Here is a 25,381-nt window from a genome sequence, read left to right as displayed (position 1 = left end):
AGAAGCCCATTTATCAATTTTTTGGGGGCTCATACTTTTGTTATCATGTTACCTAACCCAAAGTCACAAAAATTTCCTCCTGTTTTGTGTTGGGGGCCTACCAGATCACTCCCAGTCTTGTTGATTTTCTAGAAATACAGAACTCAGAAAACCTGTTATACTCAGAGTTACGGTTTATCACAGGGAACGAATAGAAACTAAAGCCAGCAAAGGAAAAAGGCATATACGGCAAGGTGTATGAGAAAACAGGCACGAACTGTCAGTTATCCTCTCCCAGTGAAGATACACGGATAGTGCTTAATTCTCCTAGCGATGATGTGTCACAACAAGGACAAGGTATTTCCAGTTAGGGAAGCTCATCTGTGCCTTTGTGTCCAGTGTTTTTATGGGAGCAGTTACATAGGCGTTGAAGATTTGTGTGACTGACCTTAGCTACTGGGTCTCTAGGCCCTCTAGAGATTAAGTGGTATGATCCAGGACCCCAAGTGAACAAAAACAGGCATTCACCATAGATCACATTGTTCCCATAAACTATCTGGTGTGGCCCAAGATCCCAGATATACAGAAACACTCTATCTGGCAGCATATTCCAGGGGCTTAGATGTTATCTCTCAGGAGCCAAGCAAGGGCTAGTGGTTTCTTTGAAATGTGCAGAGTTTGAGCACCCCAAGTAATAGTTAACCCATTACTGCACAGTTTTTTTTTTTACAAGAGTTTTATCTTATCTTTAGATCTAAGATCCATTTGAGTTAGCCAGAATTTTCAAAAGCCTTAATTCCAAGTAACAGAAGAATTAATCAACTTTCTACACAGTTACAAAGCATGCAGGGGATGATTTAAGTACAGCAAGCTCTCTCTAGCTGAGAGAGGTGAGGGAGTTAACCAAACAGATATCTGGGTAAATGGCTTTCCAAGTTGAGAGAATATCTTTAGCGAAGTGTTATGGTGAGAGTGTGTTGGCATATTCCAGAAAAAGTGAGAAACCAGTAAGCCTGGAAGGAGGAGGAGAGTGAACAGAAATGATACTAGAGAGGAAATTGTGGAGAACCATATCTGGTCCTTTTGGATATTGTAAGAGTTTTACTCTTAGAACAATTGGCAACTTGGAGATATCAGTCTACATTAGCAAAAACAACTAAAGCAATGCTAGAACTCTTGTCTTCACTATGACTAGAGACTCCATTAGCCATTTCTTCTGTTTATCAAAAAGAATACTGATGAAACCATGTGTACATTTGCAGAAGTCAGAGCATAGTTTTGCTTAAATAAGCCCTTAAATATAATGTTCAAAAGTGCTTCTTATAGCAATTTTTAAATACCATGAAAATGTTCTTCCCTCTTGGGAAAAGTAAGATTTGGAGGAGGTAATATTTTTAAATATTGTGTTTTGAATATAGTAAATATCATATTTCTTTTTCCTGCCAAAATATGTTAAAATCATGGAAATTATTCCTTTAAATTGTATATCTACAATTCTTTGTATATCTACAATTCATTTCTTCCTTCTATCCTTCCTTCTACAAAATGAATAGAGTTTGATTCTTGCCCTTAAGGACTCCTTAGGCCAGTGAAAGAAGTTAGATTTTTAAAAAATCAATATTTGTGATACAATGTGAAAGGTGCTTTAATAGATATAAACTGTTTTGAGAACACTGGGAACTTACCACCCAAACAGCTTACCACACAAAAAACTTACCAAGAGGTGGTGACTTTTTTTTCTGCAGCCTATATAGAAGTTGAGCAGGCAAATAAGAAAATTTTAGAATGAGAGAAAAGTGTTTAGATCATTATACAAGTTTGGAAATTCGAAATATGGTTCAAGAACAGCTTAGGGAATAATAGGTGATCAGATAATTTGTGGTCATATTTTAAGTGGCTTCTGAACTATAATAAGGGTATTGAATTTATGCTGTAATCAATAGGAACCTTTAAAAGGATATTATTTTTATAATGTGTTTTCCTGACGGTAAAAAAGTAGATCATGTTCATTGTAAATTTGAAAATTATAGATAAAGCTAAAGAATTTCTGAAATATTTAAGGCAAAAAAATCATCTCAGATGGTAGATTAGACATCCATTCCTGTAGAGGTTTACTAGATGGATATGAGACAAAACAACAAGGAGCTAATAGCAGCTACAAATAGAAGGGAAAAGACAGGATCGGTGGTCTTTTTGGGTAGAATATTCTGAACTTGACAATTTATGAGAAGCTGTGAGCAAGAGGGAGGGGTTGATGACAGACTGGAGGTTTCTGGGCTAAGTAAACGTGGTAGGTGATAAAAATATTACTATAAGACTTTCCGCAAGAGCAGCAGTCGTTTTGGAGATAGAGGCATGATTCAGTTACGTTCCAAAGAGTATGAAGCTCCTGTAGGACATTCAGATGCAGATGAACAATAGCCCATAAAAATGTATGTCTGAAGTAAAAAGCATAGTAAAATTCTCAGATTTAATATTACAGAATAGTAAGTGCATGAAAGAAGTTTGTTTCAGGGATTGCCCTGTAGTCCATGTGTCAGGTCAGAAGAAATATGTGGATCTCAGAGAACACCAACATGGAAAATATGGACAGAGGAGGAGTTGGTCAAGCCAAAAAAAAAAAAAAAAAGAAAGAAAAAAAAAGTCTCTGTTGGAGGAGAAACAGGAGAAAGTGGGCTAGTTTGTCAATGAAAATAAATGAATTAGAGCACTAGAATGAGAGAGTGTCAGAGATAGATGTTTGTTATCAGCACATAGTTTATGGTAGCTTAGTGATTATGATTATAGCTCTAAATACTGAAGGATTATTATGGGCCAGATGTCTTTGTATAGATTTGGGTGTGTAAGCATATGTAATACATGTATAAATGTATTTTATATATGTATATGTCTATACATAAATATATGTGAATATATCTAATACAACACATTAACACAATTTAATTAAATAATACTTTATATATTCTCATCTATACACAAATTTAGTACAAGTACACATATATATTTAATCTTATTAATTTTTTAAATTGTATTTATAAAGATATTTAATCCTTGGAGTTATCTGCTGAAATTATTATTATTACTTACATTTTCAAGTCACCTGTTTGCCTATTTGCCCCAGGGATAAAACTTATAGTGAAGTTTATTCTTGCTCTGCCTACTTGAAGGGTTTACAAAATTCTATAGTGAATCGTATCCTTAGAGAACCATCAATGGTTTTAGAAATTTTATAACTATTTACTGTTTGACTATACAGTTGGGTTATAAACATACACAAGAAATAACTTGTATTAATAAACATTTGTTTTGTCTTTTAATATCTTATTACTGATTACTAGTTAACAATTACAGTTTGATAAGTATTGAAATATGACATTAAAAAATTAAACCGGTTAGATAAGTATATTGAATAATGATACATAGTGAATTATGCATTATATGAACATGACTTTTATTAATTTGATGCATATATAAGAATTCATATGGCAAAAAATTGTGCTATTTTAATTCCGACATAATTCTTTTATGGCTAATTGAATTTAATTTTCTTCAAGCTTAATTTAATCAGCTAGGGATATGGTAGTAAAATCAGCGAAAATTTGAAAATTATAACATTGTATTCAACTTGCATTTATTCATATTTCATAGGCTTTAAATATTAGGACAAAAGAAAACTTTTTTCACTTTTTAATATGAATTCACAATATTGATATTGGTCCATACAGACTCAAGAGGAATAAAATTATGTAAAAATCTAATGAAATATGGCCTGTCACATTCTTAAAAAAGAATTTCAGCTAACTCAAAACAGAACACCAGTATTTCTCTACATGAGCTTATATTTATCATGATTTATTAAAGACAAGAATTACATTTCTACAGTAAAATTTGCTACATATTTACAACATATTCTGTTGAGCTTCACAGGTTTAAAACTGCTCTTGGTTCTGGATGACCTAAGTTCACAGAGAGTGAAAGTTGAATACTTTTTATATCTAAGCTTTAAAATTAAGTAAAACATTATATCCCAATATTTGAAATTGATAATATGATTTATTAAATAAATATAAATTTGCTCTATTTGTGTCAGTGGTATATGGTTGGACACTAAGATGACTGTCAGAATAGAACTTGATAAACCTAAACGTTCAGTTTTATTTGAAAAAATGTTGATTTGGTAATATGCAAAAATTATATTCATTAAGGCATAATCTTATTTGAAATGATGTTGAATTTTTTCCTATAAAAACTTTGGAATCATTTTTTATCTAAGGCTTAACACTTCTAAGAGCCAAATTGTAGCTGCTGTACAATTTGGCTCTTAGATTGCCTTTAGGCCATACACTACAGATCAATGAATTACCCTTTCAGTCTAACTAAACATTACATTTTTTAAAATAGAATCAAAATATTTGAAGTTTAAAAATGTAAAAGAATTTTTAAAGTTTAGGGCAATTTTGTGTTTGTACTTGAATGGAACACATTTTTCCCTAAAACTTAGCTGAAGCAGGCCTTATTTTAGGAAAAATCCCTAAAATAGGTACATTAAAAACAAGCAAAAGAAGCTCAGATAAGATAATATCAGTTGTATTATTTTCAAAAGCTGTGGAGGAAAATAACTGCCAGCAAAATTTTTGTGTTGTTTACTTAAGTGGAAATGTTCCAAAATGTGGGCATTTTTGTACAATGGCACACGTTATTCACATCTATTGTAGAATGTTCATACTCAGAATTTTTTAACTTAATTGTTAAGTACCAACCTTGACTATGCAATAAAAATATTAAAAAATGGAGAGCTAGCCTATGTTTTTACATATAATCATATAAATATAGATTATTCATATACTTCCTTCATCTTATAAGTATAAAGAAGTGAGTAAGCAATAAATTAAGTAAAACTTGTATTTTTTATTGGCTGCTAGATTTTCAACTGCTGTGAAATAGACATTTTGGTTAGGGTTATTAACTACCAAATTCATTTGAATAGGTACAAATTATCAGTCAATTATTTAACACTGAAAAACACTAAAGGAAAAGAAAAAACTTTGCCTTACATGTAGTAGTTTATACTTTTGTATACTATAATACTAATAAATTTTGTTAGGCCCTGCTAAATGACTGGTGAGTAAGCACTGAGAACGGGAGAGAAGGTAATTTCAAGTAAGGTATTAAAAAAAATCTAAAAAATTATTTTTAGAAATGTCTATCTTTGATGCAGTATTCAAAGTCTTGAATTTGAAAACTTTACATTTTAATTGGGACATCTACTTTTTCTACTTCTAATAAATATTTGGAAAGATTGCACCTTTTTAAAACTAAGATTTTAGCAAAGCTGTTAGATGAAATTTACTTAAATGAAACAGAACTTTTTCATGTGAAATAATATTTTTAAATGGCGAAAGGCATTATTTGAGAAGATTTTGTTATTTTAAAGAAAATAATTTATTAGGAAATGGGGACGGCTTCTACTAATCTATGTAATGAAATTAACTTTCTGATTTTCTGATTGTTATAATTAGGTCTAAACCGTTTTACTCTAGATTAGAAGGGTTGGTTTTAGTGATTCAGCACTTGTGTCAGTTAAGGAAAGAACACCTGCCCCATAAACGATGTGTGAATTCTAACCACAGACCAAAGGACTTTTTTTGGTTACTTCTTTATTGACATCCGGAAAGGCCTAAAACATATTTAAAACAGTTTTTCCCAGAACTTGTGAAATCAAATCATGTGAGTTTTGAATTGTGTTCATTATCAGAGACCACTCTGATTTTGAATATTAATAACATAGTTACTAATTTAAATAAATCCCTATTTAAATATATTATAGTGTACGTATTTATTCCAGTAATTAAAAAAAAACTCAGCAACGATTTAGCATGTTCAGAGAGATAATGGGAACTTGACAATAATAAAAATTTGAACTTGTCTTAGAACAGACACAGGCTGGACCTTCCTATTTTCCTTCCCTCCCTCCCTGCCTCCCTTCCATTCTCCTGTGTACTGTAGTCATATGCAACTGGATACGTTTACAGATGCTCTTTGACAGTAATGTACTTTGAGTACCAGTTATGTGCTGTAGTAAAACAGAAGCCGGTTGGGGGGGGGGAGCATATAAAATAACATCCACTGCTATCAAGTTTTTCTCTCAAAGAAAGGACAAATAATTAAGAAGATAATAATAGAGATGACACCTAAAAAAATTCCAGGTCGACTATACACGCACTGCATGCTTTAAAAAATCAGGATTAGGAGGTGACTGTGACCCTAGTGACCGGGCTGGGAGCGGGCTCTGGGGTCGGGTGTAAATCATGGCCGCCCGAGGAAGGTTAACGCAGGTGCAGCTTCCGTTGGCAGGTAGGAAAATACGCCACGGCGGGACCGGCCTGGAGAGGGAGGGTTGTAAATCCTGGAAGACCAGCTTAGTGAGACGCGTCGAATCGGACGCGGAGGGGGCAGCTCCGAGCTTGGAAGTTCAGCCACAGGCTGTGAGATTGCTATGCTGACGTCCCCACGCTGGCTGCCTCAGTCTGGTCTCTCGCAGTGCATCAGAGCCGCGACAGGAGAAGCAGCTGACTGCCCCAAGGATCCATTTTCTTTTTATTTTCTCTATACCCTGCCCTCTCGTAATTTGTCCATTAAAAAAAAAAAGTGTTTTTCTGCATTTCTAGTAAATCTACTCTTTTTAGAATAAGACAGCATTCTGGATCAACAAAATTAACCTCCTTATTTTATAGAGGCAGAGACCTATCCACAAAGTCTTTGTGCAATTATTCTATCCACTGATTATTAATAAAAAGAAGAACAAAACTTTCTTTTTCAAATAACAGGATCAACGATTATCTTTCTTAATGATAATTAACTATAAGGAAACATAAATAATCAAGTGATTAAATAAATCCCCAAGAATATCCATTTATTCAGCTAATTCACTGAATGGCTGCTGAATACCTGGCAGTATGCTGAATTTGCAGTAACAAAGCTCATTAAGTCACCATAGCCCTCTCAAAGAAGTCAAGAATCCTCATGAAGTCAGACAGAACAGCTACAAAGGTGTGTCATGTGGTGCTCTACACTAACAAGTGCTTGACGGGTTGTGTGATCACTCCTGGATTGATATATGATATAGTTTTGGTCAACTACTAATTAGAACATCGGAATTTTCTGATAATATACCTAATGAAACTTTTTTGGTATAGAAATAACATTATGTTGAAGAAGACTTCTTTAAAGATGACATTTAGTAAACTACTTCTTATTGCAACGTGCTTTAAAGTTTAAATGAGTGCTTTAAACCACTAAAGATGGAAGTAAGAATGGAAATTTTAACTTCTGCTGTTAAGAACGTTCTCTTCTTACTTGGAACAATAAGCCATTCGTTTTCAAGTTCTCATTAAAAATTTGACAGTGAAATTATCTACTGATAGATGCCATTCATCTGACAAATGACCTGCAGCATTGTATTTTTACTGTTGGGCTTCATGCTGGTTGGTTCTCTAAGTCAGTTTTCTCTAAAAAACAAAGCAGAATTATTCAAGGGAACATCATGTTTTAAAAAACCACAAGCTCAATGCTCAGTAAAATTTAGTAGCTCTTATTTATTGAAATAAACCCATGGTGAATATTAATTTCATCCTATTTATTAAGAGTGACTGATAAAAAAAAAGTCATGCCAACTTTTCTGGAGAAAATGACTTTTGTTGCAAACTGACCAGAATGGATTTTGTCATTCACCGTTATTAGGTTATTTCTGGTAGATTTTGGTAGCCTTCAATCCTTCGAAGTACGTGGTCTCATGCAATGAAATTTTGTCAAATGTAAGATGTTTATTTGCAAGCAGGCATCAAAACACTTATGTGACCTGTGTGTCAGCTTGATGTAGTCCCATCTATTTGTCTTTTTAAATACTCTGACAGCACCTTGCATGAAAGGTTCATTAGAGACTTCTGCAGCAATATTCCAGCTATCTTTCTAGTTAGATGACAAAACTGCTTTGAATCAACTGCTGAACCAGGATTGTGAAGCCCAGGGCCTATATTGGGCTCACTAGATTCTTATACCCCTTTGCAGGAACAGGAGCTCCTGTGTTACATTTGAAACTAATCAACACATTTTAAACACCACTCATTTCACCAATAAGGCAATCTTAAGACTGGTATTCATTATTCTAATTAAGAAAACTATGTTAATATGAGATAAATGTAGGTGACACTTGTGATAGTTGTTTTAAGAGTATAAACTTCTGATTAATCTTTTTTGTGTTAACTAGTCACCCTGGGTTTATATTTCTGATTAGTGTACTTCAAATATTAACATTTTTCTCATCCCTTCCTCAGGGCTATAGGTTAAAAGTATTGAACACATACATATGTATTTCATTGTCTATGCTGATGTATTTCAGGTAATAACATTAAATATTTATCTTTGCACGTGTCCCAGATACTCTATTCTCACTCTCAGGGGAGCAGATCTATCCAGAGTTGCTTTTGTTTTGTTTTTATTCTTGAAGATTTAACTAACTAACTCCCAAATTTGAATCATTTCCCAGGTTGACATATGTAGTCCTGATTTTCTTTTACTTATTTCATGATTTATAACAGTATTTCTCAAACCTAAGTAAACTTTGGTATCTACTAGGGAACTTTAAAGAAAGAAAACATTCCTGGGTTCTACCCTGGAGAATCTGATTTAGAATTTTTGGAAGCCCTACTAGAATCTGTATTTTAAAATTTTCCCCAATTAATTCTGATGCAGCCTGCTGGCAAACAGTTGTTTAAGAGGAACTGGATAGGACCATCTCTGCTTAAGGATGACCATTTGACGTTAGAAACAATATATCAGGAACTGAGCACGGTGTTTCCTTCCCAGTTTTTCCACATTTTAGTACACCAGCCTTCTCTTAGTGCCCCAGCATCGTGGTCTGGGAGTCATTTTGGCCCCATTTTTCTGCTTTTCTTTAACCAGTTTGTGAAGGGCCATTTCAGTGTTTGCAGCTGCCATTATATTCGGGCTCTCCTTGCTGCATACTTACACCCCATGGCACCTGGTAACTTCTCATTGCCTCTCCTGTCTTTTGTTACTCTGCAAGAAGCTCTTAGGGGAACTTACTTAGAACCATAGCAATATATTGCCTACAGTTCAAATCTGCTCTAAGTTCTCTCCAACCACTGGCTTTTTATTTTGTAATCAGATCATCTTGGAAAGACACTAGATGTCAGATAATTATTTAATACATATTAATTTGTTTAAATCTGAAAAGTGATATTTTTACTTTCTGGAATGCCTGTCCCATGAATATTAATAACCAGCCTTCCACATCGACCCCTTTTGGCCATAATCATACATCACCTACTACATGTGTAAGAGTATAAGTTGTTTGTTGCTGACATCATTAGTGTGAGAGGACAATCAAGGTGATACAAGGATGCCCAAATTACCCAAGCTCTGAAGCACTTTACCAATAGCAAAACCTAGGCTCTCGTATAAGCTTTTTTTTTCTTTTAGTAGAAAAAGGAAATGCTTTTCAATATGGTAGCCACTAGCCATTATGTGGCTATTTAAATTTAAATTAATTAAAGTAAACAAATTTATGGGTTCCTCAGTTACCTTAGTTACATTTCAAGTGCTCATGAGCCCCATGTGGCTGTTGGCTGCAGTGCTGGGCAGCTCAAATTATATGTCCATCCTTACAGAAAGTTCTAATGGACAGTGCTGCTCTAGAGTCCCTCTGGAAGTCCCAAAGGTAGGAAGACGCTCACATCTTTTCCAGTATCAGTATAGCCCACTGCCTCTATTTCTGCTATCATGACTCTCCTAAGGACTTACTGCAGTTTGGGGGTTATTCATTTTCTTCAGGCTCCTTCTACTACTTCCCTTTGTCTGCATGTGTTCCTGTATTTGCCTGTGGCTTTCTCAGTCTGACACTGGTATGAGAAGTTGCACTGCAGCACACACATAGTACACACACACACACACACACACACACACACACATATATTTAAATTAAACCCTTTATTTTGAGATGATTGTGGACCCATGAAATTGTAAGCAATAATACAGAGAAATCCCATGTATCCTTCATCCAGTTTCACCTGGTTGTAACATCTTACAAAGCTGTAGAGTACAACATCACAGCCGGGGTATCGACATTGATACAGTCAAGATACAGAGCATTTCTATCATCCTGTGATTCATGTTGCCCTTTTATAGCCACATCCATTTCCCACCTCCCCCATCTCCTCCTTAACACCTTTTAACCATTATTCTAGTCAGCATTTTAATAATTTTGCCATTTCAGAAGTGTTATATAAAGAGAATCATACAGTATGTAACCTTTTGGGATTGGCTTTTTCACTCAGCATAATTCTCTGGAGATTCATCCAGATTTTTGAATGAATTAATAGTTCACTCGTTTTTACTGCTGAGGGGTATTTCATAGTATGAATGTATTACAATTTGTTTAACTATTCACACGTTGAAGAATATTTGGTCTATTTCCTGTTCAGGGCTATTATGAATAAAGCTACTATAAACATTTGTAGATAAGTTTTTGTGTGAAAATATTTTTTTATTTCTCTGGGATTAATGCCCAAGAGTGAAATGCTGGTAGTTGCATGTTGTTATTTTTTTTTAGGAGACTGCCAAACTGTGTTTCTGTGTGGCTCTACCATTTTACAGTCTCCTCAGTGATGTACAGGTAATTCAGTTTCTCTGCATCCTTGCCAGCATTTGTTGTTGTCACTGTTTTTTAGCCATTTTGATAGGTATGTAGTGATTCTCATTGTGGTTTTAATTTGCACTCAGTAATGGCTAACAATGTGCTCATTTGCCATCTGTATATCTTCCTCAGTGAAATGATTGTTCATGTCTTTTGCCCATTTTCTAACTGGATTGATTTTTTTACTATTTGATTTTGAGAATTCTCTGTAAATTCTAGATATAAATTCTCTATCAGATACATGGTTTGCAAATATTTTCTCCTAATCTGTAGGTTGTCTTTTCATCATTTTCACACTGGCTTTTACAGAGAGTTCTTTTTATTATTTTGAATGTGTGTTTAACTTTGTCAAATGCTGTTTCTACATCAATTTATTTGGTCATATGCTTTTTCTTCTTTAGCCTATTAATATAGAGGATTACACTGATTGCTTTTTGAATATTGAGCCAACCGTGTATCTTTGGGATTAACCACACTTGGTTATGATATATAATTTTTTATATGTTGCTGGATTCTATTAGCTAAAATTTTTTGAAGGATTTTTTTTTGTTTGTATTGACGAGGGATATTGGTCTGCAGTTTTCTTTTTTGTGATGTCTGTCTGGTTTTGGTATAATGGTAGTATTAGATTCATAAGATAAATTAGTACATATTCTCTCTTCTGCTTTCTGGAAGAGATTGTGTAGAACTGGTGAAAATACTTCCTGATAAGTTTTATAGAATTCTTTAGTGAAACAACCAGGGGCTGGAGATTTTTTTTTTAGGACTTTGTAACTATGAATCAATTCTCTTAATAGTTATAGGACTGAACCAATTATTCATTTTATTTTAGGTGAGTTGTGGTATATTGTGGTTTTTTGAGGAACTGGTTTGTTTCACCTCAATTGTTGAATTGTAGGCTAAGTTGTTTGTAGGATTCTCTTTTTTCCTTTTTGATGTCTGGAGGGTCTGTAGTCATATTCTCTGTTTTAGTCCTCTTATTTGTAATTTGTACCTTCTCTCTTTTTCAGAATTGCTAACGGTTTGTCAACTTTATTGATCTTTTCAAGGAATCATCTTTTGCTTCATTGATTTTCTCTTTTTTTATGTTTTTCTTTCCAAGTTCTTGAGGAAGAGGCTTAGAATATTTGAGATTTTGCTCTTTCTTAAATGAGCATTTAGTAATATATATTTTCTCCTCAATACTACCTTATCCTTATGAAAATTTGTGGTTTGAGATGTTGCAATTTTCTTTTGGTCCACAGATTATTTGGAGGTACGGTATTTAGTTTACAAGTGTTTGGAGAATTTTTTATTATCTTTCTGTTATTTATTTTTAGTTTAATTCATTGTGGTCAAAGAATACTATGATTCAGTTCGTTAAGTTTGTTGAGACTTGTTTTATGGCACAGGATATCTCAGTATATGTTCTGATGGGCACTTGAAAACAATGTGTATTTGCTGTGTTAGGTATAGTGTTCTGTAAAGGTAGATTAGATCCTGTTGTTTGAAGGTGTCCTTGTTCTTCTGTATCCTTACTGATAATCTATCTAATATTTTATCAGTTGTCGAGAGATGGATGTTGCAGTCTCCAGCTATAATTGTGGATTTATCTATTTCTCCTTTCAGTTATATCAGTTTTAGTTGGCATATTTTGCAGCTCTGTTGTTTGATATATACATATTTAAGATTGCTGTATTTTCTTGGTAGACTGACCCTTTTATCATTATGTAATATCTATCTCTGACCCTAGTAATTTTCTTCACTCCGAAGTTTACTGTATCTGATGTTAATATAGCTACTCCTGCTTTCCTTTGATAAATTTTTGTGTGATATATCTCTTTCCATTCATTTTCTTTCAAGCTGCCTATATTGTTATATTTGAAAGGAGTCTTCTGTAGATAGCATATATTTGGGTCATGTTTTTTTTAATCCACTCTATCAATCTCTTTTTATTGATGTATTTAGATCATTTACATTTAATGTAACTATTGATATGTCAAGGCTTAAGTCTATTATATATTTAGTTTTCTGTTTGGTTTCTGTTTTTTGTTTCTCCAACAGGGGGTGAGGTGTATGGCCTCATTATTGCCATAATAAGGGGGTTAGAAGCCCAGTTTCCCCTTTCAGCCTCTGTTGACACTAAAAAAGGAAGGGGTCCTTCTTACTGCTGGTCAGAGTGCGAGTACTGTCTCCTCACTAGGCTTTCGCTGATACCACCCTTGATAGGAGGGATAATAGTGCTTATTACTCTTGCACACATGGCCTCCAGTTACATCTTGTGATGGGGTGGTGCCTTATTACATTGGCTAGTGGTAAAAGTCCTAATTTTTCACTGGACATCCTCTGACATCACCCCAAGGGGAGGAGAAAGTGTGCCTCAGTACTGCTCGGTAGGGTTGGAAGTCCAGGCTCCTCACTTGGTTTCCCTGACAGAAAATGGGAGTTTATTACTGTCTCACAAAGATACACGTCGCATCTCTGAACTCTGCCTTTTCTGACACCACCTCAGCAAAGGTTGGGTGCGTGTCTTATTATACTCATTGTGGGTGAGATTCTAATGACTCTACTCAGCCTTTCCTGGTGTAGGTGGTTGTGGAACCAAACATTTTTCTGTGGTATTTGGCTTGAGTAGAGTGATTATTGTCAAAAAGTTTTCTGTTTTACTAGGCTGTTCCTTTCCTGCATTTTTGGCTAGAGAGAACAGAATTTATTGGAGATTTTTTTTTGTCTGTACCCATTGGCATTTCTAGGTTGCTAGTATCTTCAGCTTCAAGTCTGGAATACATGAGGTAAGGAAAATGTATGTCTACTTCATCTTTCCAGAAACAGAAGTCCCGGTTGAAGCCTTTTAATAAGACTTTACTATAAACTTGAGATTAGTACGCCTAGCACTCAATAAATACTTGTTGAATGGTTTTATAAATAAATATAATACAGATGTACTATTCATGGAACCCAAACCCAGGCCCTTTCTCCTAGTACATGCAGTTTTCTTTCATAGTAATTATCATTTTGTAATCATATATTTGTATGATTGTTTGATTAATGCCTTTTATTTCAGTGTATTAAATATTTTGTGAAGGTTAAGACTACATATCATTTGGTCACCATTATATCAGTAGTACTTACCATAGTTTTTTCACTTGGCACATAGCATGTATTCAATTAATTTGTTGATTATATTAATGTGGAACCACAGATACAGAGGGCTGACTGTACAGTATAGGCAGGTTTTCAACTACCTGGAAGGTAGGCGCCCCAAACCCCAGCGATGTTCAAGGGTCAACTGTATTTGTTTGGGTGGGGTAAATAGACAAGGTAACTTGCAGCCGGAGCCACCAGCCAAAGCCACTAGTCATCCCAGACCTATCTTAGTTGGTCACCTCAAGGAAGACAGATTTCAAAATGTTGGCATACTTGTAACCCATTTGTGGCATACCAAGGTTCGTTGGTACAAGGTGGGAAAAGACTGACCTTTGATGTATCTTTATTCCCAGCCCAAGTTCATCTCTCAAGTTTCTATTTTCACTTCTGTAATTTTCTCTTTCTTAGGATGACAAAGAAAATAACAATTTTTTTATTCAGGGAAAACCCCATCCCTATCCATAAGAAGACCTTTATTTTCATCTTAACCAAGAAAATCACACCAGTTTACAATAGTATAACATTATACTGAATTATTCGGTCTTAAACAACATCATATGAAATAATAATAATGACACCAATAATGGCTAATATTTACTGAACCCTAAATAGATGCCACATTCTGGGCTATGCACTTAAAAATTGATTATCTACTTTGATCCTCAAAGCAACTATCAGAGGTAAAATTACCACCTCATTTTAAAGATAAAGAAATTGAGGCACTATCCCCATTTTATAGAAGAAGATATTGCCTGAAGTCACACATTTATCAAATGTAGATCCTGGTTTTGAAACTGACTCTAGAGAAGGCATTCTTATCTGTGATTTTTACCTAATTAAATGCCTAGGAATGAATGAAGAGAAGAAGTGTGTGTTTGCGTGTGTGTGTGTGTGTGTGTGTGTGTGTGTTTAACAGTTGTATCTCTTAAGGGAGATAAAGTTCAACCCTGAAATTTCATCCTGCAGTCTCAACCTCAGCAACAGACCTCCTGTCTTTGGTGTTTCAAATAAAAATATACATTTTTTCCTTCATAAGACAATGTAAGTTTTATAGGCACATGCAACCCAATTTAAATCCTGAAATATACATACCTTTCCCTCACCTTTTGGATCAGAGACTGTTAGCTGCCCCTCTAACTATATTTGTTCTCTCCATCTTCTGTGGTAATAAAGCTTTCAGCTGTGAATGCAGCTGCCTGGCTAACGATGCTGCACAGCTCTCTTGAAGCTTAAAGTGGCCACTTGATTAAGTTTTGGCCGATGGGTTGTGATAGTAGTATTTGACATGTGAAATTTCTATTGCATGCCACTGAAACAAAAGGAATGTTTCCTTCTCTTTATCTCTCTTTCTCACTGGCTGAATTTCAAACATGATGGTAGGAGCTGAAGCAGCCACCTTAGAACATACCCAACAGGCACTATCAAACCTCTTCTGGAACAGTCAAGGGCATGTGTGTTTTTGAGGGGTATGATACCTTGTCACACAACTCCAAAATGCCACTGACATCCTTATAACTTGTGCTTCAGGTAGTTTTATAATGGGCAACCTATGCTGTAAGCAGCTGCCCTGAACATATTTCAATCGTTTGACACATTGGTTTGTTATAAGGAACAACTGGTGATGGCTATCTTCACACATTTTAAGGCTGCTATGTATAAGAATTAAATAGTTGTTTTCTGTATGATTCTAAGGGTAAAAATTGTTCTAATTGTGTGTATATCCCATAAGAACACATATTACACTTAAAATGTAGAGCTTTTTAACAGAATTGCTCAAAAGTAGAGTGGGTCACCTTAAAATAATTGGAATTCTATCAGTGAAAGTGTTCAGATATAGTTTGGACAACCAGTTGGTAGAGACATTGTATAGACACTCAGTCATTTTAATATGTTAGTAGGATGTGATGGTATTTAAGCTCCTGATACTAAGACCAGTGATTCAAGAGATCATTAGAATTAATGGCACTTGGCTTAGAAATATAAAATGAAATTGAAACTAATCCTACAGCTGCCACTGGGCTATATAAAGTTGTGATTATTATCAAGTTAGATGTTTTATGCCTCAATTCTGACAGCTGTCTGGAAAAAATGATGGATTGAGGGACCCTGTATTCTTCTGCCAGATGTCTTTTACTAAGCCTTTGAGGGTAAATTAGCCCAATCTGAAGATTAAAATCTTTAAAAATAAATATCACCCAAGGGGGCTTAAAGAAAGCAAGAAAAGTCATAGTGCAGGACTGGGCTGGAATAATTTATGCCTGGCTTGCCATCTTCAATTGATGGATAGTCACCAGGAACTTTATGTTGAGGAGGATTATTCAGCCTCATCTGGATTCAGCTGGAAATGTGCCATGGATGATTATTGATGGGAAGGGAGAATGGTAGAATATAGTATAGATATTTGCCATCTCTCTCATGGAGAATACCTGGCAAGTTAGTTAGATAGAACTCACAAAATTCATCTCTTAGGGGATTTCACCTGCTCCTGGCTTTGGTTCTTACTGTGTAGATCCAACAGTTCAATGTGTCCGGGGTCAATTAGGTTCAAGCACTGCCTCATACAACTCAGAAGAGTAAAATGTACAAATCAGAATGCCAATGTAGTAATTTGCAATTAGGACTGTTACTGTCAAGTTGATTAAACTTCCTGTGTCTTTTAGTCAGGGCACTCAGGCTGCTGGTGACATTGAGATAGATGAGTTAATAATACTAAGATTTTGTGTATTAGGCTATAACTTCCCTTTTTCCAGTATGTTCAAATTTTACTCTAACTCTTTAACTCCCTGAGGCTACATCCTGTTTCCCTGCACTGACTGACTGTGGTCATATTTGTACTTAACCATTTAGAGAAGTGCTTCTCAAACTATCTGTAGTGAAGGTCCAATTTATTTTCTTTTCCCAATCCATTATGGACTGGTACTTTAATAAAATGCAATACAAATGAATTATTATAAAAATAAAATTAAAAATAGACATACAAAATTCAAGCATTTTTAAAATTATTTAAATCAATGAACATAAAATAACTTCAAAATTCATATTTCATAAGCAGAATAGTTAATGAAGTATTCAATACTAATGAACCTAGGGAAAATTTGTAATGTAGTGAAGCTTCATTTTGTATGCATTGGATAAACACATTATAGTTCATTGGAGCCCATGTATAAACGATTCAATCAGTGCATTGATTTTATGATTTTAAATGGCTATAGAGGTCTATGATAGCTTTATTTAACATTTAGGATATAAAACATAGGCAAGTATTTATACTTAAGTATAAAAAATGTACTTGAAATCAAGTCATTCCTAAAACAATAAACCAACTCCCAATGCAACATTGTTCATATAAGAAATTATAACATTACTTACGATGTAATTTTGAGAATTAAAATCTGGGTAAAACGTGGGGAGTATTTGGCCAATGATAATGTCCGGAGATGCAGAATCACTGATTTGTTCCATCATCATAAGGAAATGTTTCATAGATATGTAGGAGGGATATCCATTTCATACATCTCAAATCCATTTGGTCTGACACTTGTTGACACAAAGAGCTGTGATAATGACTTCTATTGTAACACCAACTTACAAACCCTCTAAGTACAGTTTTATTTAATCTATTAAATTGATTCCACCATTAAACAAACATCAAATTTTTAGCTGGTGAAGGAAACTATTAATCTTTCTTCCTCAACCACTAAAACTTAATCATCTAAATGCCTCACATTTCACTCAGAGTAGTTGAAAAGTTGGACATTTTCTGTTTTCTGGGCTCACTATGATTTTAACCTGCTTTATTGACTCTCAGGCTCCACCCTTTTCCACCCATTGTGGTTTTCATTGCTTCCCCATGTTCAAATTTTATAAGACTCACCAATATTCACTATAGTTTCTAGCATATTTCTGTCTCTAAACTTGATTTCCAGGATAACACTTAAACCCTAAATTCCCATTAAAAACCCCCATATTCTTAGAAGTAAGAGAGATTATACCTTAGCTCTACTTGGTGTTGGCCATCATTTTCCTTAATACTTGGTGCCACTGTTTTGCCCTCTTTATATTGATATTTTGGCAGAAGGGAAGAGAGTCTCTATGACCTCGAAAGATCATTTTCGATCAATATTCAGATATACCTCTCAGTGGTATACCCAGTATCTAACTGGTAGAATCCATCCCTAGTAAAGCTGCAAGCTTGCTGTTTTATGCTTATTTATGTGCAAACTACATTCAAATATCATGTTCATATAGTTTTAGATCTATTCTTCATGTAGTGCATGGGAATGACTTTGCCTTACAGGAGATGGAGATCGTCTCTTTATGGAATACTGGCCATGTAATAATAATAAAGAATAATCACAATTGTTTATGAGGAGCAAGGATAAATCTCTACCAGCAAGCCCAGTCTATAGATACTGTCATACAATATCAATCCTACTTTACAGAGTAAATTCCTAACTCCTCCAAACATATCTCAGATCATTTTATGAGCCTCATCCTCAAGTCCAGCAATATAAAAATGGTAAACATAACGAAAAATGGCAAATTTAACAAGCAGAGATTCATATTATAGAATTACCTGCCCTTAATATTCCTTGTCTAGGGAATTCACAAGGTGAGCAGCTAATCTCACATATGCTTGTACATTTGTTATTAGTTATACCAAATGAAGATATAACCCATGCCAAAGCCTTGGGTTGACTATGCTTTAAACTGTTAATGGAGAAGGACTTCTATATTCACAATAATTTATTGTCATTTTACAGTAAAGCTAAGTTATAATTTAACATTCACTAAGGATCCACTAATTGACAAAACTGTGCAATTAGCTGTGTGTATGTGAGGAGGGGTATAAATATAGTTAAGATGATGTCTCTTCTTTAGAATATCATAATAAATTCTAAAGTATACATAATATCAATGGTCAGAAAATAATACCCTAACAGCAGGCTGTGATAATGATCACATAGGGGCCATAATGGAGATACATGCAAAGTACTATTGGAGCACAGAGGAAAGAATTAATTCTTACTTAGGTGGGAATAAAGGAAGGCTTTCAAGAAGACAGTGAGCTCGGTGCTTTGTGACCGTCTGGCGGGGTGGGATAGGGAGGGTGGGAGGGAGGGAGACGCAAGAGGGAAGAGATATGGGAACATATGTGTATGTATAACTGATTCACTTTGCTATAAAGCAGAAACTAACACACCATTGTAAAGCAATTATACCCCAATAAAGATGTTAAAAAAAAAAGAAAATGAATATGAGCTGAATCTTTATGATTGGTTGAACTTTGACAGGCTGATTCACTTTGCTATAAAGCAAAAACTAACACACCATTGTAAAGCAATTATACCCCAATAAAGATGTTAAAAAAAAAAGAAAATGAATATGAGCTGAATCTTTATGATTGGTTGAACTTTGACAGGCTGATGATGGGATGAGTGGCTGGTATGGTGGGGGTGGGAGATGGTGGGGTGGGAGATGGTAGGGTGGGGAATGGAGGAAGTGAGTATATGTTGAGTAAAGGGAAAAAAGCCTCTAAACAATGTAAGTTTCTTCTTCCCCGACTGCCACACATTTTCAACTTTGTAGAGGAAAAGGAAGAAAATCTATGGAGCCAGTTGTTTTGGTTTCTTCCATGTGATCACAGCATTGCTTATATGGATTGTCAAATAAGGGATGGGCTCATAAAAGGATATTAATCTGTCATTTTTATTGAGCAAAGTAGCATTTCAGAAAAGGTGATTTCAGAGGCACATGACTTTCATTACAGCCTTCAGGGGCAATGTTTGATCACTGAAAACAGGCTGCTTTGTTCAGCTTTCTCTGATGTTTGGCCTCATCCTGAACACATATGCTCTGACTTGGAAAGAATCAGTCTGTAAAGATTTAATAGATTCTAGATTTGCATATTCAAAATGCATGTCTTGTGGTTAAAAATGAAATGAAAACTATTTTTATATCTATATTTACACAAACACATAGTTCAGACACATCTCAGCAAATTTTTAAAAGGCAATTAGGCATATTATATGTGCTTGTTCTGAGATTATGAAAGTTGGCTGTTTTTTAAATTAACCATTTTATATTTTCACTGAAAAAAATGTATTTTAAGAGACACTATAATGATGATAACGACGTACAAGAACTCTTCAAGTTTCAGGGGTTTGAGATTTGCTGTATGTTCTTGTCACCTATCAGGGACATAACTTTCTAGAGTTGGGTGTCACTGACCTCTCTCTTTATTAAAATGAATTAATAGCTTTCTTGCTTAGAGAAAATTGGAAGTCACAAAGAATTAAAGATAAATGTGAAAGATTAACATTTCCATGAGGCTCTTTTCCTTACATGACTGAAAAAAGTGGTTTTCTTTTTTCAAAGCGAGAGGGATGATTAGAAAGAGACCTGAGGTGTCAAAAGCCTTTTGTGTGGTGACTAAAACTCACAGAATTTTCTCTTAGAATTCTCTGGCTTCTATCCCCTGTGAACTGATATGTAATCTCACATAAACTCATCTTTTACTTTTGAATTCCAATGGAACCTTTGAAAGAAAGATGGCATTCCAAGTGAATCAGTTTGCTATACATTACATCTGCAATTAGACATTTGTTGCGTTGAAATTAAGCCAAACAGACTTCTGCTGAAACAGGATAGGTCCAATTACGTTCTATTTCGTGTGACACAGAAAAATCTTACCATGTCACTTTGCTGTTTAAAACCCTTCCCTTTCCCTGTCCTTACTTACAACATCCTCCATCTCAATGACGCTGAGTGCATCCTCTACCTGACATGTCCTTCTCTCTCTTGGTAAGTTTTGCAACAATCTCAGAACAGAGATTATTTCAGTTATACATTTGTTGTCTAGACCAGTGCTTTCCAAACCTTAATGTACTTATGAATCATCTGGGGGTCTTGTTAAAAATGCAGGTTCTGATTCAGCAGGTCTAGGGTCTGGCTGAGATCCTAACAAGCTCCCAGGTGATGCAGCAGGACACACTTTGGATAGCAAGCGCCTAGAAACATATGACCTCTCATTAAATTGGCATTAGTTCCTGGACATTGATAACTGAAAATGTAAATTCTCTGACTCTGAGGTTGCTTCAGACTTTGATTGGCTTTTTTGTTTATTGGTAATTTTATAAAGACACTGCGCGATCTGGATTCCCTCTATTTCTCCAGCCTCCTTTCTTACCAGTTCCCATTTCTTACTTTATATTTGAGACATAACAAATTATGTGAAGTTTCCAGAATGTATCAGACTCTTTCGCATCTCATTGCCTTTTCAAATACTATATCCTCTGCCTGTCCTAACATTTTGTGATGCTTCCTTTAAAACTCAGCTCGGCTGTCATCTCCTCCACAAATCTTTCCCTAATCTCTTTCCCATATAATTGCTTAATTAAATGCCTCCAATTTACTCCCTCAATGCCCTGTATTTTCTATATTATAACTTTCTCATAATCTGCTTCAATTGTCTGCTTACTTGTCTGTTCCCTTCAAAACAGTGCTTCTATGGGGAAGGCATATGCATTTTGTACTACTGCCAATTGCAATGTCTGACACATAGTAGGTATTCATTAAAGTTTGCTGAATGAATGAGGAAGGGAGGTTGATGTGTTGGTAGTTATGCAATAATATAATGCAATTTTTTTTTCATGAAGCTTAAAATTGAATTGGGAGTAACAGAAACTAAAGTCATAAAAGGTTAAGTACAGGATGAGATAATACTGTAGAAGTAAAATGTTACTATGTGATTAATTTCCGAATGAGGATCATAGAAAATAATTATTCTGAGTTCACTGGAAGAAAATGTCACTGTGGATTTATTATTATTTTTTAATATACCAGTTTTTTCCATGAGGGATTTGAGATGGCTGACAACACAATGTATTGGAGTTAATAAAAAGTATGAACGCATGTGTAGTTAAGGCAATAGTATGAGAAAAGGAGGGAGTTTAGAAGTATACAAGGAGCTCATATACTAGCATGTCTGCAAAAATGATCCTCATTAAATAATAGACAGTAAGGTTGGTGTGCTAATTTTCATTTCCACTCTGCCTGGGAGGCTGACTTCTGTGGAGTCAGCAGCTCCATTGTCCTCTGGCTTCTGGCTGAATTGGGGCAATGGGGTGCCCTGGCAGATGATCCAATGGAGGAAAAAGAGTGAGATCAGGACATTTATATTCTTGTGTTGCCTAGAACTGTCTGTGCCTGTGTGTAAATTGTCCCTTTATTAAAATCTCCTTAAATTGTTTTAATTTGCGTGTGCCCCCTGCTCTCTGTAGAGACTCTGATAAAACCACAGAGTTGTTTAAAGCTAAATTGAATGCTGGGCTTAATAACTTTTATGATAACCATTAATGCTATAAAAATATTTCAGGTACTTGCTACATATCAGGCATGATTCTGTGAAGGGGTGTTTCAACAGAAGAATTCAGAAAACCAACCAACAAACCTAAAATCTTGTGCTCATATTATTTATATTTTAGTGTGGTAAAGAGGGTATAAATCATATTGGAAGCAAGGAAAAATTGATATGTTTCAAACCCCACAGTTCTGCAATATTTATTTACATCAGCCTCTAGTTTACTGCTTTATTGTAAAGTGATAATATCCCAGAGATGTAGTTTTGGGGTTGTTTCCTTTTTACTGGGGCTAGATTACCCAGAACTTTTGCTTCTCGTCTTTCCTGTTGCTAATCTTTCGGTTATTTCACTGCTCAGTGTTCCTCCATCAGGAGATATAAAAGGGAAATAAATGGATGAAAAATTTAGCTTTGACATCTATGATAAAAGGTTTTTTAGGAAGGAGACTGAAATCCTGAACTAAAATGAAGCTTTTCAGTTTATCTGGGTTTGTCTGCCCCCTATTGCCATAAAGATGTTGAGAGTTGTTTCCAGCTTGTCAAAAACAAGAGATAAAATGGACAAAATGTTATACTCATGCAGATGAAGAGAACTAGGTCTTATAAATAGATATGGTGCTCTTAATATGAAGCCTGGTGTACAAATGCTCTGTCTTTGGATGTTAGATTGTATTACAACCTTGTTTGCAGTACTTACTCAGATCATTGTTGACTCATGTGAGTTTAATTCTATGACCTAGCCAAAAAAAGATCATAAATCCCAGCAGGGGAAGACATGGTTGTAGCTTGACCTTGGAAATATGAGCTAAAGGTGCTGAGGACCATAAATTCAATTTACAATAATAACAAAAATAAGATTGTTTACACTTTGCCCAGTGGATGAAGTGAAAATCTAATATTTTTCCTGGTACACGCTGTATATTTTGCCAAGCTTGATTAAATTCCTGTTTAGCAGGTATCTGAGAGGAACTGAATAAAAACGCTTCGTATGAGACTTTTGACTCCTAATTTGTTCTTCATTATTGAATTCTTTTTTTAAAAGCTGTTTTTCTTTTCTTTTTTCAGGTTCTATTTATGAAATGTTTGGAAATGAATGCTGTTTGTCAACAGGAGAAGTGATTAAAATTACTGGCCTCAAAATTAAGAAGATCATAGCTGAAATTTGTGAGCACATTGAAGGTTGTGAGGCTCCACAACCATTTGAACTGCCTATGAATTTTCCAGGTACAGTATTTTGCAACCATTTCTCATTTGTAAAACTGTATTCTTAAATGTTATATACGTCTCTACAACTGAAAACAATGAAAAAGTGGTAGTTTTTGTTTTTTTTTACTCTAAGGCAGTGGGTGAAAAAATCGGGATTCTTATAGTTTAGTGATTTTCGGGACTAATAGAAGGCAAATATTTTCTCCCCTTTTCAGTAAACATTGTTTACTTAGGACTTAATATTTTCTGATAACAAATATTTAGTGAGTTTAACTATATGCACCATTAGTTGTGCCAGATAGTGGGAATGAAGAAATTAAAGATATATTTTCATAAGTTATGTAAAAATAATTAATATTTCCTAAACATATTTACCCTCTTTATTCCTAGCTCCCTGGATCACTGCTAAACTTCACTGTCTGGCCTTACTGACAAGTTTGGCTGCTCTTCTTTAACTAGTTAACCTTCAAAAATTAGGTCAGATATCAGGTCTCCTAGAAAACTTTTGCTGACTCTATAATCTAATCTAGATATCTCTATGTTCCCGTAGTATCTTGGGCACCATAGCATGTACCTTATTGGGTAGTAATTAATGATTTTCTTATTTGTCTTATTCTTTAGACCAGGGTTGGCAGACTTTTTCTGTAAAGTACCAGATAGTAAATATTTTAGACTTTGCCTGCCAAATGGTCTCCATAACAACTACTCCACTCTGATGTTGTAACATGAAAGAAGCTACAGATAAACCAATATAAACCAACTGGTATAAACCAGTGAGCACTACATAAATCAATGAGCACAGTTGTGGTTCAATAAAAATTTATTTACAAAAACAGGTGGCCAACAGAATTTGGCCTGTGAACTATAGTTTGCTGAACTCTGCTTGAGACTAAAACTCTTTGACAGATGAAATATGACATATGTGGCTTTATTTCTATGAACAAGCACATTTTCTGGCACAGGGAACATGCTCAATAATTTCCTGTTGGTTGAATAATTGTTTATCAGTGAATGATTAGTGAAAGAGGACAATCTAGTAAGCTGTTACAACGTAATGTAGTTTATGGTATAACTGAAGTATGTGTGGGTTCTGTGAGAGTCTTGATAAGATGGATCTAACTCCAGTTGGTTATGCTTCAGAACATGGATTTTGGAATCATTATATTTGAATCCCAACCCTGCCACTTCTTAGTTAGGTAACCTTGCCAAATTATTTACCCTCTTCTCATGTAAAATGGGAATAATAATACTATCTCTTAGTGTTGTTGGGAGGATTGAATATTGAAATATATTTATATTGGTTAGAGTGATACTTGTCATATAACAAGGGCTATAAAAAAGTGTCAGCTTATATTACCATTATTAACCTTGTTATCATCATTGGTGGAGTCAGGGAAAGCTTTTCAGAGAATGTTATTCTTGAACTGAGGTTTGGAAAATTAAAATAATTTAACTGTATGAGGAGAGGATTATTCCAAGTGCTCCAATATTTTTTCCCTTTCAACTGAAATCTTATTCCTTGTTTAATTCTAATTACTCCTCATTACCCCATCCTATATAGCAATAGACTCCCAGTTAGATTTTAAACTCAAAGAATCCAATATGTTTTTAAACCATCCTTCCTTATTTGTGAATTTTCCATTTCTTGGGGGGTAATGGTTTCTAATTTTATTTTATTGTGGTCAGAAGACATACTTTGTCTTTAGAGACTAGTTTTACGGCTTAACATATGGCCTATCCTGGAGAATGCTCTGTGTTCACTTAATAAGAATATATATTCTGCTGTTGTAGTATAGAGTGTTCTACAGATGTCTGTTGGTTTATAGGATTGTTCAAGTATTCTATGTCCTTGTGGATCTTTTGTCTAGTTCTCTCCCTTTTAGAAAGTGGAGTATTGAGGTTTCCAAATGTTATTGTTGAATTGTCTGTTTTTCTTTTCAATTCTGTCAGCGCTAGCTTCATGTATTTGGGGACTCTGATGTAAGGTTTACATG

At 34.8% G+C, this 25,381-nt stretch overlaps 1 protein-coding gene across 1 annotated transcript in view; it reads left to right on the top strand.

Annotated features, from left to right (window-relative positions):
* THEMIS (thymocyte selection associated) overlaps positions 1-25,381 on the top strand; it is a 157,719-nt gene that overhangs the window by 11,034 nt on the left and 121,304 nt on the right. Inside the window, exon 2 of the mRNA XM_030853500.2 lies at positions 23,247-23,405. Coding sequence (XP_030709360.1) covers positions 23,247-23,405 — 159 coding nt within the window. The remainder of the gene's footprint in view (positions 1-23,246; positions 23,406-25,381) is intronic.

This window comes from Globicephala melas, chromosome 14, assembly GCF_963455315.2.
Source record: "Globicephala melas chromosome 14, mGloMel1.2, whole genome shotgun sequence".
Taxonomy (NCBI): Eukaryota; Metazoa; Chordata; class Mammalia; order Artiodactyla; family Delphinidae; genus Globicephala; species Globicephala melas.
This window is presented reverse-complemented; position numbering and strand designations above follow the sequence as displayed.